This window comes from Raphanus sativus, chromosome 3, assembly GCF_000801105.2.
Source record: "Raphanus sativus cultivar WK10039 chromosome 3, ASM80110v3, whole genome shotgun sequence".
In the NCBI taxonomy this organism is placed as follows: domain Eukaryota; kingdom Viridiplantae; phylum Streptophyta; class Magnoliopsida; order Brassicales; family Brassicaceae; genus Raphanus; species Raphanus sativus.
This window is the reverse complement of record NC_079513.1, coordinates 18,054,123-18,071,848: the sequence shown is the minus strand read 5'-3', so window position 1 is coordinate 18,071,848 and position 17,726 is coordinate 18,054,123. Positions and strand designations below refer to the sequence as shown.

The following is a 17,726-nucleotide window of genomic DNA, read 5'->3' as shown; positions in this document are numbered from 1 at the left end:
AAACAGAGCCTAAAACTCATATATGTCCACAAGTCTATTACTTCCATATTTCCAAAAGAATTCGATATTAATGGAGCTGATCTAAGGAACAAATGTCTTGAATATGTAGTCCCAACCCTGAAGGGAATATCACCAAGCCATACTAGAACCAGCAATATCAGAAACAATCGAGAGGTCAAATCTACACCAACTCCAGCAGCTGCTATCCATATGAAACTTGCATGACCAGAAACCACCACTAAAACTAAGATATAAGGACAAAAGACCTTGAAACGCTATTTGGGAAAACGTCAAAGAAGACCACCATCTCTTACACGCGGACACTCGTAAAGCAACTAAGTGACCTACAGAACAAAGATTGCCCACATCCTTGCAAGAGAAAAACTGAAGGTCAAGTTAACTGTTTCGTCTAGAAACCATCTCCCAAAACCACAAAGGACCAAGATAAGGTCTAGTAGATACCTCTACAGCGAACATAAATCACAAAAAACGAACCCAAAAAAACCAACTTAAGATGCGACAAAATGACTGAAACAGCAAGAACCAAACAAAAACAGTGTTCCAACGACTTCAAACTAATACTAATTCACCACACAAGAACATAAGTTTCGGTGATCGAGATGTAAATTTTTCTATTCATTTATGATATTTACAGTTTAGAAAAAAAAATTATGAATAAGTTACAAATCAAATCTGGAACGTTTCGATTCAAACCGAGTAAATGTATTAATTCACAATCAGTTACCACAATAGTTCGAAACGGTTTCTAAAGATAACAAAACTAGAAATTTATAATCCTATTCGCAATAAATAGAATCATGCAACACTAGCGCTAACAATATTCTTTGAAATTAATAGAGAACGTTTAAAATTATTAAAAGAGCCTAGCATTTATCAACCGTTTGAAGCAATTTGGCAAATCATGTACACTAGCGTTAAAATTCGATTGAATAGTCAATCTTATTTCCACTTAACTTACTCCAAAAAAAACTTATTGCATAGTGCACATAAACATACGAACATCTTGTCAACAGATTCGATTATTAATTCAAAAGGGCCGTATCACTCTTGCAAGCATGGTGGGTCTGGACTCTGGAGTGAACAAATGGGCAGACTTGCTCTTGTAATCATGGTGGGTCTATTAGGACCAGTCATATATAGGCCAGAGAAACAGACCTTTATCTTATAGTTATACCATTAAAATTTCTGGAAGTTCCAACTCAAAATTAATTTGCAATAGGTAAATTGTTAGATATCTTTTACTCACTCCGTTTTTTAAAGAGTGTCGTTGTGACATTTTTCACACAGATTAAGAAAGTTGTTGAAATATATGTAAGTTGTAATTAATTATACCTCTTTAACCAATAATATTTTAGATAAATAAAATAATTTATAAAATCAATGTAGTTTGCAATTAATTTTCAACTGAAAGTTAGTATAATTTACATTGGAATTGTAAAGTGACACTCTTTGTGTAACAAGAAAATGAGCCCAGAGTGACACTTATTATGAAACAGAGGGAGTATATACTACTTATGTCATGTCTCCTCTTCTGATGCGAGATTCCTAACACAAGTTACCTATCCGAGCTCTGAGTACAATAAATACTGTTATGTAGTGCGCAAAATAAATCAGCACAAAATCGTGAAATAGGGTTTCACCTATATTATACTGTATATTCTCAAGCGTTCTTAAAAGTCTAGGAAATTATATTTATTGAACTTTTCCTGTTAAAACATTTATCCTATCATAATGGTTTTGACTTATGACAGAAACAACTGTTTCAAGTTTTAACTTGTTTTAATTATTCAACTATTGTTATATAAAGAAACGGATTGTTTTGTCCCAAACCATAAACCAGAGGACTCCCAGATTAACAGTTGAGCTTTGGTATTATGTCCTTTCTTTGCTGTAAGATAAAAAGACTCCCATAATTTCTTAACCAAATCATTCAATTTAAAAACCAGAAGAGTTGAATATAATCATCATTACACTTCTAGGATACAATCAGAGAGAACACTGCCGCGGAGATTCAAGAACAAAAAAGCTAATTAATATTCTTGGAATTAGATTCTTATAGATAAAGAATTAGACTCAACAACAACTCTTAGATCCCAGAAAATGGGGTTTACTTCTCTGACTGTATCAAACCACTGGAAGCATATTGCACTTGTGTTTATATGTTCAGTATTAATCTTGAAGATAGCCTTGGTTTCTTCTGCCAATCAGGAAAGCCAGGTACGTTATAAATGGTCGATTTATTTATCTTAAATTTGTCTATTTTAATATTTGTGCTATAGATTTACACGGTGCATTTGGGGAAGAGGCAACATGACGATCCTAAACTTGTTACTGATTCACATCATGATATTCTCAAATTGCTTCTTGGAAGGTAACTAATCATGTGCATTGGTCTATATATTCTTTCCGAAGATCATGATTGCTGTGCGGAAAAAATTGGTTTAGTGATCATTTGGATGTTTTGACTGATGATGCTTTGACTGATGATGCAGCAAAAAAGCTTCCCGGGAGTCTATGATTTATAGTTACAGACATGGCTTCTCAGGCTTTTCAGCGAAGCTCACACAATCTCAATCAAGGGAACTCTCAGGTAAAAAGTTTGATGCCTTAGAAGCGTGTTGCACAAGAATTAGGTCAAACTCAGAAACTGTACTAATTAAAATATTCACTTTGGATTTTGTAATAGAGCATCCGGATGTTGTTCATGTAACGAGAAGCAAGCATATGAAGCTGGCAACAACAAGGGCGAGTGATTACTTGGGACTCACTCCATCCACTCCAACTGGTCTCCTCCATGAAACCGATATGGGAAGTGAAACAATCATAGGAATCCTGGACACGGGAATATGGCCAGATTCAAAGTCATTTGACGACAACGGTCTTGGACCAATCCCGACACGTTGGAAGGGACGATGTGTTTCAGGAGAAGGGTTCAACGCATCAAGCTGCAATAGAAAGTTGATCGGAGCTAAATACTACGCAAAGGGTCTCCTCGAAAAGTACAATGGGACTTACAAAGAGGCGGAGAAACACGAGATCATATCCCCGTTGGACATAGACGGTCACGGGACCCATTGTGCATCCACTGCCGTGGGTTCTTTCGTCAAGAACGCGAGCTACTTCGGCCTAGGCTCGGGAACAGCCAGAGGCAGTGCCCCGCGAGCCCGCATAGCTTCTTACAAAGTTTGTTGGAATAAAAAGGAAGGGTGTTTTATACCGGATATATTAAAGGCCATAGATCACGCCATTCGCGATGGGGTCGATGTTCTATCGCTCTCGCTCGCAAGCACAATACCGCTTGACTTCGAAGTCGATAGGAGTGATTTTGCTATTGGTGCTTTCCACGCCGTTATGAAGGGAATCCCCGTGGTATGCGGCGGTGGGAACGATGGTCCACATGCACAAACCATCTCCAACGTTGCTCCGTGGATCATAACCGTCGCGGCTACGACCATGGACCGAGAGTTCTTCACGCCCATCACTCTTGGAAACAATGTAACCATACTGGTACGTAGCCGGTGTGCTTTGTGATCAAAATCAAACAGTTTGTAGCCGTTCATTTAACTCTCTATTTTGTGGGATAATATATCATTCTCAGGGTCAAGAAGCTCTATACACGGGAAAAGAAGTCGGATTCACTGATATTATTTACATGGACGACTTGACAGCAGACGATTTTAAAGCCGGTAAAGCTAAGGGAAAAATCTTGTTTAGCTTCGAAACAAAGCCAACAAATCCAGCAGATCCAGCAGATATTGAAGATTTTACAAAATCTAACGGTGTTGTTGGCCTCATTATTGCGTCGCAACCATACGACAGTATACAATCGGGAACTATGGATGTCCCTTATGTCTACGTCGACTTTGAAATTGGGATGGACATTATGTTGTATCTCCAAACAACCAAGTAAATTTCTCCTCCTTCACAATGTAATCCAGTTATGAATTGTTTTCTGATGTAACGGAGTTTTTTATTTTATTTGAATGATTGATTTTACGAAGATTTCCAAAAGCTAAGATCAGCCCTACCAAGTCATTCGTTGGCCGACCATTCTCGACCAAGGTCGCAAGATTTTCGTCTAGAGGTCCCAATTCAATATCTCCTGCCATTCTCAAGGTGAACTATATATGAGCCCCTTAATTTTTGCTCTCTTTACATTCAGTTGGTGTACTGAAGTTGGCTTGTGTTTTTTTTAAGTACAGCCTGATTTAGCAGCACCAGGTTCAGGTATACTTGCAGCCGTACCATCAGAAGAAGGATACGGATTCAAGACCGGGACATCGATGGCTACACCTATCATTTCAGGAATAGTCGCACTTCTTAGGCAAAAACACCCGGACTGGTCTCCAGCTGCAATCCGATCCGCTCTTGTCACAACCGGTAAACATTACATATACTTTTTTTATTCACGCAAATATATTTGTTTCTTGCTCCCGATGAAATACCTAGTGAGTGACTGATAAGTATTGCAGCATTACAAACGGACCCATTCGGAGAACCTATTTCAGCGGAGGGTTCCCCGCGCAAACTTGCTGACCCATTTGACTACGGAGGTGGCCTTGTGAACCCGGGGAAAGTAGCAGACCCGGGACTTGTCTACGACATGGGCTACGATGAATATGCTCACTACTTGTGCTCCGCAGGCTACAAAAATAAATCCATCTCAAAATTACTTGGAAAAATATACACTTGCCCTTCTCCAACTCCATCCATGCTTGATGTCAACGTGCCTTCCATCACAATTCCATACCTCAGTGAAGAGATCATTATAACTAGAACTGTGACCAATGTTGGACCGGTTGGTTCAGTTTACAAGGCTGTGATCGAGCCGCCTCTTGGTATTAAACTTCAGGTGAGTCCTGAGACTCTAGAGTTTGGTCCCAACACCAAGAAGATTACATTTACGGTGAAAGTCTCCACGACTCATCGACGGAATACTGATTATTTCTTTGGGAGCTTGACTTGGACTGACAACGGAGCTCACAATGTTAGAATACCTCTTTCTGTGAGAACAAGACTTTTTTAACTTCAAGATGTAACAAAATTATTAATATTTTCGAATAATAATTATAAAATTATACAAGTGTGAATTTGCATTTGTTATCTATCGGAAGAAATTTTTTTAACCCGATCTGGACACCAAATCGGATGACTTTCGAGGTCACCAAATCATCTGGTCGACCGCGATTGAACTGATAGTTAATAAACTAAATAATTTTTCAGTTTAAAAATCAATATATAGAAAGTAAAGTTAATAAACTAAATAATTGGTCGACCGCGATTTAGTTTATTAACTATCAGAAAGTAAAGTTAAAAATTAATGTTTAAAATCAATATATAGAAAGTAAAGTTAGAAATTTTAGGTTATTTAAAATCAATATATAGAAAGTAAAGTTAAAAATTTTCTATTTTCTTATAAAACACGAAATTATATTTTGAATATGTATATATTAATGTTTAAAAATATTTAGAAATTATTTAACTTTAATTATATATCTTTTTATCTGACATATTAAATATCAAAAATAATTTATATTATTTTAAAAAATTGTAATAAATTAAGATTTATGACATTAACAAATAATATTAAAACTTAAAAATTCATAAGTATTTATATACCTAATGTGAATAATAAAATCAAACTTCAAATCTAAAATATATCAAAAGTAAATTTTAACATAATTTCTTAATTAAAATTATAAAAAATATATTTAAAAATATAATTAAAATTAAAAGTTGTCTATCGATTCAACAAGTGGTTCAACCAATAATAGAGTTCCGCGTTTTAATGGATTTTAGCGAGTTTTATTGGGTTTTTTAGTTTTGGATTTTTCACAAAATTTGAACCAGATTTATTTTGAATTATTAGGTTTACCGATTCAACCGCGGATCCGAATCGGATTTCAAAACATTGATCAAAATGCAATTTTGATGTGACAATGATGAATCGTATAATATATAGTCCAGACTGCAGAAGTGTTTTATTTTTATTTTTTGAAAGCAACTGCAGAAGTGTTTTGTGGGGTTTAGGACTTCCAAACTTTTTATAAATCAGCCCTATTGCTTCTTCTTTCATCCGCGGTAAATACAATATAAACTCTAAAGATTAATACTCCATAAATTAATAAGACAATAAATAAATAATCATTTCAATGTAAAATTGGGCTAAGTTCGGAACTTTCAAAGGAGATAGCAGGAATGAAGAGTTCTACGCCCTCCTTCATAGATGTCACTCTTTCTTTATTTCTTTTTCTTTACCAAGAGTTTGTGTTGTGTATGACTTAACCGTTAACACCACCACCAATATTTATTTTATCTAATTTTTTTACAACATTTATTTATCTAATGAAAATAGCATTTTTGGATCATTTCATTATCTCACCCTTCTTATCGACCTTATCTTCAGAATCTAATTTGGGTTGGGTGGCAATGGAGCTTGCTGCCAAAAAGAAATTCCAAATTACACAATTGGTGATTCATATTTGCTTCTTTCTTTTTCATTACATTTTCTGGTTCATTTAGGAGATTAATACTATTATTATTTAGGTTAGTCATAATGGTGTTACCGGTTTAGTAGGCTCACGTTAATTCCCTCGGCAAGGTTCTTTAACTTTTGATGATGCCCCCTCAGTAATTCGAATTATTATTATTTTTGGTTGAAAATCAAATATGAATTTGTATACTGTCTATAATTTTTTTCTTAATAATATATCGAATATTGAGGATAAGATCAATAGTCATGAGTCATCTCAAGATGATGTTGAACTGTATTTATCTTACTTTAACTTTCTAATGGTAATAATATTTATATTCTCATTTCTAAAAGGATAATTGATTTACTAAACAGATTTTATATGATTAAAAGATTTAGCTTTCTTTCATTAGTTTATTTATTATTATTTTTTGTCAACCATTAGTTTATGTTACTTAAACTGTCTAACTATTTTTCCTCCAATATGTGATTATTTACTCAAAATATGTATACACAATAACTGATATTGACTAATGTTTGATAAAAAATGGTAAGGAATATATAGTAACAATAAATTCATTTCTACCTTATATAAGCTTAATTTGCATAATATACTAGTTGCCAATTTACTTTGTATTTATCGGATAAAAACTTAGTTATTCCACCACTTAAATCGTTAATTTCATTTAATTAAAAATGAATTAGAGCTGATAATAGTTGTTCTCAATCTTCGCCAAACCTTTTTCTGTTATTTTCTTTTCTTTTCTTTTTACATAGAAAAGGGTACCAAACTTTACTGTATTAGCTCATCCTTAAATGTTCTAAAGAAAGAGACTTTCATTAGTAACTCAATAAATATCTAAACAATGGGTTTGTTTCTTTCACTACCTAAAATCTAGCTGAAGAGTCTTATCGAAGAAGAAACCCAAAAGAGGCATTTGTAGCGACGAGCATCCGTTACCGGCAAAAGGGTTTAGATTCAATTGTCTGATTTATTTGCTGAAAGCTGAAAAAAAAACGACACTTTGTTGAGATTTTGTTGTTCTCAGACATAAAGTTCGTCGCTTTCCTCTCACTTGTCATTCAACTGCATCTTGATTCTGGTAAAGGTTTGGTCTTTATTGTACTTTACAGTGCTTACCAGTAATTTGAGTATGTTCTAGCTATTACAGGTTTTTAGTTTGGGTTTATGTCTAACTCTTTTGTCTGATACAATCATTCTTGATCTCGCGACTTCGTAGGAACTTGGGAGTTCTTGAACTAGAACCGCTCCTCGTTTTTTTTTGGTGTGTATATGAATGAAATGGACACGAAAAGTTGTTCAAAATCGATTGGATCTGTGTCTGAGGCTGTGATTGTAGTCTCTGATGTGAAGGGTGAGACGAGTAACTCTGTCTCAGACCATGTGTTGGTTGAAGAACAGAATGAGAATAAACCGCAACACGGTGTTGGATGCAGTAACGTTTCAGCTCATGCTGTTCACGAGGAAGTTGCAAATAACGTTACTGCGGTAAGCTGTCACGAGAGCGATTCATCAACAAAAGCAAAAGACAAGGAGTTTCACGTGGTTGATCTGAGCGGTGGAGGAGAAAGTGATAACGGACAAAGAATCTGCAGAATCTGTCACTTTGGTTCTGATCAAACGCCAGATAGAGTCTCTGGCAAGTCGGTAAATGTAGAGTTGATTCAGATTGGTTGCAAATGCAAAAACGAGCTTGGCCTTGCGCATTTTCATTGCGCTGAAGCTTGGTTCAAGCTAAGAGGAAACAGGTAACGTATTCAACTCCTCTTCAAGATTCAGCATTAGTATAAACCTCTGTTTTCTTGTTTGTAGTGTATGTGAAATCTGCGGTTCTTCAGCACTGAATGTTCCAGTAAGGTTGACGGAGGAGGAGTGGAGCGAAATAAGGGATACTACAATGGATGAAGGAAGAAGACGTGGGACTGGACAGTCTTGCTGCATCTTCATGGTTTTTCTGCTCACTATCATTCTGCTTCATTGGTTTTTCAAGAAGATGAGTACTTACTATCAAAACCCATCTATTTAATTTGTTAGTTTATAAGCATATATGTTGGTAACTTTTTTTTTTGAGAAGTATATGTTGGTAACTTGTAAATTCTATTCTGACTCTAGACTATATGGAAACAAAAGAAGATATACTACAAGCTCTTTAGATCAAACTCTGATTAAGAATCTATAAATGGCCTAATCAGAGTTTTTTCACTTTTTTAGTAAAACAAAACCATTTTCTGAAATATGTTTTATAGCTTAAGACTTAAACATACCGGCCATGTGTGTTTTTACCCCTTCAAAACATCATCCAATCAAGAATGGCGTTCACCTCTCATGTATTCATGTGATGTGTCCTCCATGCCTTACATATGGGCAAATGTGGTTACATGTGATTATAGCCCCAAACATAAACGCATGGCCGGTCTTGGACATGGACAAATAAACGCATATGGTCCTCAGATTTTTTTTAAATAATTTACATAAATATAAACTCTAGATTTATGTAGGAATTTATAACATAGTAATCGTCTATGGTTCTCAAAATTTTAGAAATAGTTTTACATAAATATAAATTCTAAATTTTTAAAAGAAACAATTTTTATTAAATTATTTATAATCTCTAAATATTAGGACCATACGCTGTACAAACTTTCAATGGGTTGTTTTGAGTGATGCCACGGCAAACATACATAACTGGATCGCATGATAGTTTAAGAACCGAAACTGATCCATAAACTTGATGAATAATAGAATAACAACTTCCACAAAAAAAATCCTTGCTTAGAGATATCAGAAGATATATTGTGATTGCACGGGATGAATTGCGGGGCAAATCTCCTTTGGCAGAGAAACATTTTTCTTGCATCTCAAGCAAGCCAAAACCATCTGCCATAGGAGTAATCGCCCAGTAATCCAGTCATACATTGATGATCTCTCTTTCTTCACAACATCTACTATACTTATTTATGTCTTCTTACTGTTTTCACTCACTTACATCTGAGTTACTGTAAACTCATGTTGGACTAGCAAAGTATATATAGTTGATGAAAGTGTAAAAGTTAAAGCATATTCTGTGGCAGATCCCATGTTTCATAGAGCATATGTGTATAGTATAATCCTAAAGACCAGCCCCTTCATGCGGTCCTCATGCTTCTGATTAACATCCCAATTTACCAGCTTTTTTCTTTAAAAATATCAGAACTGCAAAATACTTTCCTTGTGAATTGTATACCAAGTTTTGTGGATTCATGTTTCTAATAGGAATTGTCCCATAGTATATGCTCTTTGTGTCAAGGTTTATAAATACGTTACATAGTTTGTTTTTTTTTTTCATTTGAAGAACTCAAGTGAGAGAGGGGGAAAAGACTAACATTTGGTAGAAAAACATTACAGGGCGAATCCTCTATTGGCAGGAGATGCTGACTACTCTATACATTTTGTCATCATTTTCTTCTGCCAAAGGAGATTTGCCTCGCAATTTTTTCATACCTTTATTCATTTCTTCAATCTACTAGACCAAGGTTCTTACTCTAATGATGTGTGTTAATTGTCGCTATACGATCTGAATTCTGAAACTTTGATATATAATGTATGTTGTTGACCAAAACAAAAAGAAGAATTTATATAGATCAAGAAGAGCCTAATATTTTCACTCAATGAACGTTATTTGAGGTAGATTATATATTTTTACCAATATCAAATCACACATTTACGATTTGTTAACAAATAATGTACAGTAATAAACACAACAATTGTATGATTTTGAGTTTTGCTCCAATGGTTACACTTATTTTTTTTCTCAAAATAGAATATTCGAAGTATATTTTATTATTAATACTTATTACTTTAATAAATCTTTAATTTATTAAAAAATTTGGTTTCTTCGAAAAGATGAATTTATAAAAAAATTACATAAAAGTATAAACACAAATATTTAATATTAATATTTAATATTAATTTGTAAATAAAATGTTCAATAGCAAAAATGAGGTTGTGAATAGTGTTTCTTCAAATTTGAGACGATATTTGCATCCTCATTTCCCCCTCAAAATAATGTACTATTAGAAAAAAGTTTTTCCTTTTTTTTTTTTATGTTTTCTCTCAAAATAATATATCAATTGTGATGGTTTTAATCAAAGAGTGCACTCAACCCTAATCCAAAACCAGTTCAAACATCAAGTTAAAACTTTATAATGGTTTTACAGTATAAACACTTTGAAATCTAACTTTTTCTTCCTGTTTTCTTCAAAAGTGGAATCTAACATGTCTGAAACAGAATTGTCATAAAAATGGTTTAGGTAACCTTGTGTTCGATTAATTTGTGGAGAGAACAGTTGATTAATTGCATCTAGTTAGATACATTTTACTATATTTCTAGTTGGCTACACCTGTCGTGAAAAATTTTGCTAACAAAAGAAAAAAGAGCAAACGGTTAGATACTATAACTAAAGCAAATGTGTCGTCAAACTTATAATCGAGTACAAAATCATGCAATGCAAGCTAATGTTTGTTGTCGTTGGATATACTTAATGAATATGCTTTCAGTGCATGAGGCATATAGTTAACTTTCATTTTTGGCTTTTCAAAGCTATAATAATCGTAAAATCTTATAAAGTGAGTCAAGTGACACAAGAATAAGATATATATACAAAGTATGACATTTTATTGAAGTGATTATATACTTCATACTAATGAGTCAATACAATTAAGACGATCTATACCCAAAGTGGGAAAATTGACTTAATTTTATATTGAGGATATTAGTACTTCAGTCTTTAAAGTGCAGTATTGTAATGGACAAGAGAAAATTATGTATTTGGAAGTATACTACAGTTTACATGTTTGTATTCCTGTGAAATTTCTAACTTGAAGGTTATTTGACCATGTGAGACAAGAAGAGCCCACATATCTTTTCAGAGCCTAGAGTGTTGGTTTGTTCTACATGAATTTCCTAACAAAAGAAAACAATTAAAAAAGGAGTTGACAGGTGCCGAACATTCACAAATATAAACACAAGGCAGAAGATTAGACACAGTCAGAAGATTGTATCATATGATATAGAGATAGATGATTTGAAAGATATATGTCCAAAAGAATACAATCTTTAACACTGGCAACAAAAAAAAAGTTTGTGGGGTTTCAGTATGAAAAAACTGGAGAGTACAATACCATGGATCTTCCATTTCGAAAGGATCATGCTATAATACTTCTAATAAAGTAAAGTAGAACAAAATGTGGAGACTCGGATAAAGAATACTCAATGCTCTAATGGCCACAAAATATTAGAAGCATAAACGAATCATTCCTTAAGAGATTAATTATATATATACGTAGGATAGATTTTATCCTAGATCGAAGGATGGTGCCATTGAATATGCTTCTTGCAGTGTTATATATAAGCACACCACAAACAAGTATGTTAGAAAAGAGAGAGATTATGAACTAAAAATTTAATGATATGTGGAGAAGGTACAAATGCATTACAGGTCAAGATCTCCTTTGGCAGGAATCTATTACTTCAGTCTTACATATGCATATATATGTTTGTGGTAAGCTCTCTGCCAAAGGAGATTTGTCCGGTAATTCTTTGTACAGATATCTTAAGTAACTTTATATTTTTGGATTAATATATCTTGTCGAAGTGCATGGTTACTACAAGTGTGGATCTATAACTAGTCAAAACCGGCCTTGGAAGCAAGTCAGTGAAGCTTGTGCTTCCGGCCGCAAAATATTGACATTTTAGACAGCCATAAATTTACAGAAAGTTCTCAGTAGCTTAGTGGTTGGATTGATATTACAAGTGTAACATTTCGTGGGTTCAAGGTGCTCCGGCCATAATTACTAGGACCAGCTTTGTATCTAGTAGAAAAAAACATTGGTAAGCGTCAATAGTTCGTTTTAAGTACTAGATGTTAGTGGATGCATCGCATGAAGTTCTTGTATTAATGATTTCAGTGAAAGTCCTTGATTATGTAACTAATTCATTTCAGTTTTTATCATCTTTATTTTAGTATTCTTAAAAACTTTCAAATTTAATTTGTTTCAGATTAGACTTCTTTTCTTATTTTTACCATAGTAGATGGAGGGAAAACGGCTTATTCCCCTACGAAGTAGTTGTTCCCGGCTTTTTCACACACAAACTTTTCAACCATGCCAAAAACCACACGAACAACGGAAATATTACTTATTCCCTTATGAACTAATTATTTCCAGCTTTTTCACACACAAATTTTTAAACTTTGCAAAAAAACCACATGAACTATGCTATTTTTTGAATTACACACACAAACTATCAATTTTAAGCTAATTCTCCTAAAATCGTAAATTGTGTTATTTAAACATTAACTTAGTTTATAACAGGTGGATAGCCGATTTAATTTGGGTTGATAAAAAAAGATAATACATCATTTTGTTCTTTTTCTTTTCTTTTTCTCAACTGCTCTTTTTCTTCAAAAATCGTTTTACTCTTCATCATCAATTGGAAATAAAATTTATTATTTTGTAAAAGATTAAATGTTTTACATGATGCATAAAGAAAGAAGAGCAACAACATAGCGGATTGGTAAACTAGTAGTTGCTGCTCTTTTTTTATGCATCATGTAAAACATTTAATCTTCTACAAAATAATAAATTTTATTCCCAATTGATGATGAAGAGTAAAACGATTTTTGAAGAAAAACAACAGTTGACAAAAAGAAAAAAAAATAACAAAACGATGTATTATCCTTTTTATCAACCAAAATTAAACCGGCTATCCACCTATCATAAACTAAGTTAATGTTTAAATAACACAATTTACGATTTTAGGGGAATTAGCTTAAAATTGATAGTTTGTGTATGTAATTAAAAAAATAGCGTAGTTCATGTGGTTTTTGGCAAAATTTAAAAATTTGTGTGTGAAAAAGCTGGAAATAATTAGTTCATAAGGGAATAAGCAATATTTCCGTTGTTCATGTGGTTTTTGGCATGGTTTAAAAGTTCGTGTGTGAAAAAGCCGGAACAACTAGTTCGTAGGGGAATAAGCCATTTTTCCAGTAGATGGATGATAAAACTTCTGAAACTGTGATTTGAAAACTAGGAGATTTCATTATACAAAAAACATTTTTGTAATTTTTTTATAAATTTTATTTTTATATAATTTGAAAGTCATTTATCTATGTAAATTCTTTCTAATTTTTTGGGGACTTACACCAATATTTTAACGGGCTGTCTCCAGATCCACTTATATGTGTTTCTCAAAAAATACTCATAAAACTTCATTTTTTGAACTTGATTAAACATGGATTTTTGGTATGCTCTATGATTGCAGTGTATGCTGTTTATAATGTGTTTGATTTAAACAATTTTATCATATTAATTAACTATCCCTTATTTAACAATTTCGGTTCAAAATCCTAAATTCTAAATTCCTAGGCGGTTTAAATGTGTCAATTACCGTGTGTGCGAACCTACCATACACTCCACAGTCCGTTGAGGGCAAAACGGGCAACATATAAATGCCTATATAAAGAAGAGAGCACTTTCTGACAATTGGCAAGTCACCAAATTTTTGATTTTACTCACAAACGCGTTACCGATCAAGTGCCTTAGCAAAAATCCCTTTCGATTTCTAGGGTTTGAAGCAGAGTAAGAGCGGAGACAGAGAGAGAGAAGCCCTAGTTCCCCTAATCGAAACTATGGCTCACCACCACTCAGAGTCCGACGACGAAGATTACTCCTATGACGACGATTCCGAGTCCGAGCAAGAAGAAGAAGAAGAAGAGGAACCGAGAAGCTCGCGAAAGAAGCGGGGAAGATCAAATCCAGATCATTCAGTCGGTAGCGCGCGTGGGAAGAAAAGGAAGCCTTCGGGTTCCATATTCATAGAGGATGACGTCATCGTAGACGACGACGAAGTAGAAGACGAGGACGATGTCGAGGACGGTATAGCTACAATATATTCCAATTTGGTTTCGATTTAACTAAACCACAAGGAACTCTCACGAATCCGTCTTTTTGAGTTTTCGGCTTAATTAGGGTTTCTACAAGTTGCGAGTTGTGTCTTGCGGCTTTCTTGTGCACTCAGTAGTATATACATTTTGATCTCTTGTTATTGTTCTTAAAACTGTAGGTTTCATTGAACACGGTGAAGCTGACCTTGGTGATGAGGATGTTGTTGGCCGTCGTCACAGGCCTTTTCACGAACCGGCGGCGTTTCGTTCTCGCGTGGGTGCTGAAGAGTATCTTGATTTCATGCAAGAAAAGTATTCTAACCCTCGCGCAGAGTATGACGATGAAGATGATTACGAAGACGGAGAGCCTACCCACGTTGATCAACAAGCGCTCTTGCCATCAGTTCGTGACCCCAAGCTGTGGATGGTGAAATGTGCGGTAGGATGTTTTTTTCTTTCTTCTCTTTTCATTACATCATTCTTCATGTATGTTCTGTTTTGTAATGATCATCTTCAAATTACAGATTGGTCGTGAAAGAGAGGTTGCTGTTTGTCTTATGCAAAAAGCCGTGGATAGAGGATCGGATTTCAAGATCAGATCTGTTATTGCGCTTGATCATCTCCAGAACTTTATATACATTGAAGCCGATATGGAGGCTCACGTTAAAGAGGTATATTTGATGATGGCTGCAAAAGTATATTGCTATTCTTTTTCTGACTAGAGTTTGAATCTATGTTGATTCTTTTCTTCGTGTGGTTAATAGGCTATCAAGGGCATGCGGAATATTTTCGCAAATCATAAGATTTTACTTGTCCCTATAAGAGAAATGGCAGATGTTCTTTCTGTAAAGAGTAAGACAGTTGAGCTAGCACGTGACACATGGGTTAGAATGAAACTCGGGATATATAAGGGTGATCTAGCTCAGGTACGATCTAATTTGACGTGTTTTACTTTATAAAACTTCTCTGAAACCATGCTGATGAGTGATGATATGTAAGCTCTTTACAGGTTGTTGATGTTGATGATGTGCGTAGGAGGGTCACAGTCAAATTAATCCCAAGAATTGATCTGCAGCTTCTAGCCGATAAGCAGGTATGCAACTATAGTGGTACTTGTTTCATAATTGAAATTTATTTATGTTCTACTTTCTTTAAATGTGTAAAATAATTGTTCTTGCACATTTTTTTTACTTGGGTATTTGCAGGAAGGAAGTGTGATTGTCAAGAAGAAATCTTTTGTTCCACCTCCACGCTTCATGAACGTGGATGAGGCAAGGTACGTACGCGTTGAGCGCCGACGTGAAGCAATATTTTTGTTATGAGTATTCATTAGTTGTAATTTAACGTGCCATTAGGGAACTTCACATACGCGTTGAGCGCCGACGTGACCGGATGACGGGTGATTACTTTGAAAATATCGGTGGTCTGCTTTTCAAAGATGGCTTCCTGTACAAGAAAGTATCAACGAAGTCGATTTCCACTCAGAACGTTACACCAACATTCGATGAACTTGAAAGATTTAAGAAATCAAACGAAAATGGGGAGATCGACTTTGTTGATATGTCCACTTTATTTGCAAATAGGAAAAAGGGTCATTTCATGAAAGGTGATGAGGTTATTGTTGTCAAGGGAGATTTAAAAAATATGAAGGGTTGGGTTGAGAAAGTAGATGAAGAGAATGTTCTTATCAGATCAGAGATGAAAGGTCTTAATGTAAGCATCCAAACTCTTATCATTTTTCACCAACAACATATATATGCAGCCAGTAAAATGTGATGCCTGTTGCAGAATCCTCTTGCTGTAAATGAGAGAGAGCTTTGCAAATACTTCGAACCTGGAAATCATGTGAAGGTCGTTTCTGGCACCCATAAAGAAGCAACCGGCATGGTTGTCAAAGTTGATCAGCATGTGCTTTTCATTCTAACTGATACGACCAAGCAACATGTAAGTCAATTTTTGCGTTAGTTAATTTCTGACAAAGGGTAAAATGAATAACATGGTGATTATATATTAATATATACATGTGCAGATTCGTGTCTTCGCTGATCACGTCGTGAAGAGTGCAGAAGTGACTAACGGTGTCACAAAAATGGGAGAGTATGAACTTCATGATCTTGTGCTTCTAAGGTAAGTTTAATGCCCAAAACCACTTCTAGCGATGACATTGTCATGTGTGTATGAGAGCTTTATTTTATACGATGCAGTAACTTGAGCTTTGGAGTTATCATAAAACTTGATAGTGAAGCTATCCAGGTAACCTACCAATTTTAGTTGTGGATACAATCATACAATTGTTATTGTTCAACATTTCAAATGCTAAGACATAGATATGAACGAGACCTTCAGTAACCTCTGTTTTAAACTTATTCAGGTTCTTAAAGGGATTCCTGGAAGAACGGAGCTGGCTATTGTCAAACACGGAGAAATAAAGTACAAAATTGATAAGAGAATCAATGTGAAAGACCGTAACAAAAATGTCATCACGGTGAAAGATGTTGTCAGGGTCACTGAGGGTCCTAGCAAAGTGAGTTCCTTTGCCAGTCAAAGTTTGTAGCAAACTCTTTTAATTTATATACCAATTTGATTTTGCTTCTGATAGGGTAAACAAGGTCCAGTTATGCACATCTATAAAGGAGTGTTATTTTTACATGACCGGCATAACGTTGAGCACGCTGGATTTGTCTGCGTTAAATGCTCATCTTGTGTTCTTTCCGGTGGATCATACTCTGGCGCTGACAGAATTGTAAGCCTCTTTTGCTTATTTTTTTTCGATTCTCGACGAACAACAGTTTCAGTTTCTTGTGTAATTTTTCTACACTAGGTTGATTCTTTCTCAAGGTTGGGCAATTCCAAGTCACCAGCCCCGGTGCCCCCATCTCCAAGAAGATTTCAACGGGCGGACTCGGGATATAACTGTATGCTTAGAGATTTCATCATCCATTTTGTCACTTAGAGTTCCTGTTTTTGGTTTCAGTAAATATCTGCAATCTAGTTGTTACTAAAATCTTGCATGTGAAACTGCAGCTGGAGCTGGAGGAAGACATTGGAGTGGAAGAGGAGGAGGAAGGGGTGGTCACGATCTTTTGGTTGGTGCTTATGTGAAAGTTCGTCTGGGGCCTTTCAAGGGATATAGAGGTCGTATAGTAGAAGTCAAAGAGAAGACAGTGCGTTTGGAACACGAGGCAAAGATTGTGACAGGCAAGCTCAATCTTCCTCTACACACACACTTGGTTGCTGCATGTTGAGTGTATTCTAAGTCTTATTTGTATGTACAGTTAATAGGGACGCG

The 17,726-nt window shown here is 34.9% G+C and overlaps 3 protein-coding genes across 4 annotated transcripts; all 3 read left to right on the top strand.

The window, feature by feature from the left end:
• Positions 1–1,872: 1,872 nt before the first annotated feature.
• On the top strand, positions 1,873–5,126 carry LOC130509118 (subtilisin-like protease SBT3.16). The gene is made up of 8 exons (XM_057004773.1): positions 1,873–2,238; positions 2,301–2,392; positions 2,514–2,611; positions 2,708–3,528; positions 3,620–3,927; positions 4,023–4,137; positions 4,224–4,401; positions 4,494–5,126. Exons 1-8 carry the CDS (start codon positions 2,122–2,124, stop codon positions 5,045–5,047), a joined length of 2,283 nt encoding a protein of 760 aa, XP_056860753.1. The 5' UTR covers positions 1,873–2,121; the 3' UTR covers positions 5,048–5,126.
• A 2,204-nt stretch (positions 5,127–7,330) lies between these two features.
• Positions 7,331–8,626, top strand: LOC130509646 (uncharacterized). 2 transcript variants are annotated; one of them, XM_057005810.1, is made up of 3 exons: positions 7,331–7,602; positions 7,735–8,263; positions 8,328–8,626. In XM_057005810.1, exons 2-3 carry the CDS (start codon positions 7,788–7,790, stop codon positions 8,539–8,541), a joined length of 690 nt encoding a protein of 229 aa, XP_056861790.1. In that variant the 5' UTR covers positions 7,331–7,602; positions 7,735–7,787; the 3' UTR covers positions 8,542–8,626. The 2 variants fall into 2 exon arrangements, with proteins under 2 accessions (XP_056861790.1, XP_056861789.1); XM_057005809.1 differs by having other exon boundaries at positions 7,332–7,596.
• Positions 8,627–14,057: 5,431 nt separating this feature from the next.
• On the top strand, positions 14,058–17,682 carry LOC130510051 (putative transcription elongation factor SPT5 homolog 2). The gene is made up of 14 exons (XM_057006392.1): positions 14,058–14,429; positions 14,617–14,876; positions 14,962–15,108; positions 15,202–15,363; positions 15,447–15,530; positions 15,643–15,713; positions 15,793–16,150; positions 16,226–16,381; positions 16,467–16,564; positions 16,642–16,690; positions 16,809–16,961; positions 17,037–17,180; positions 17,259–17,352; positions 17,462–17,682. Exons 1-14 carry the CDS (start codon positions 14,183–14,185, stop codon positions 17,680–17,682), a joined length of 2,244 nt encoding a protein of 747 aa, XP_056862372.1. The 5' UTR covers positions 14,058–14,182.
• The last annotated feature ends 44 nt before the right edge of the window (positions 17,683–17,726 follow it).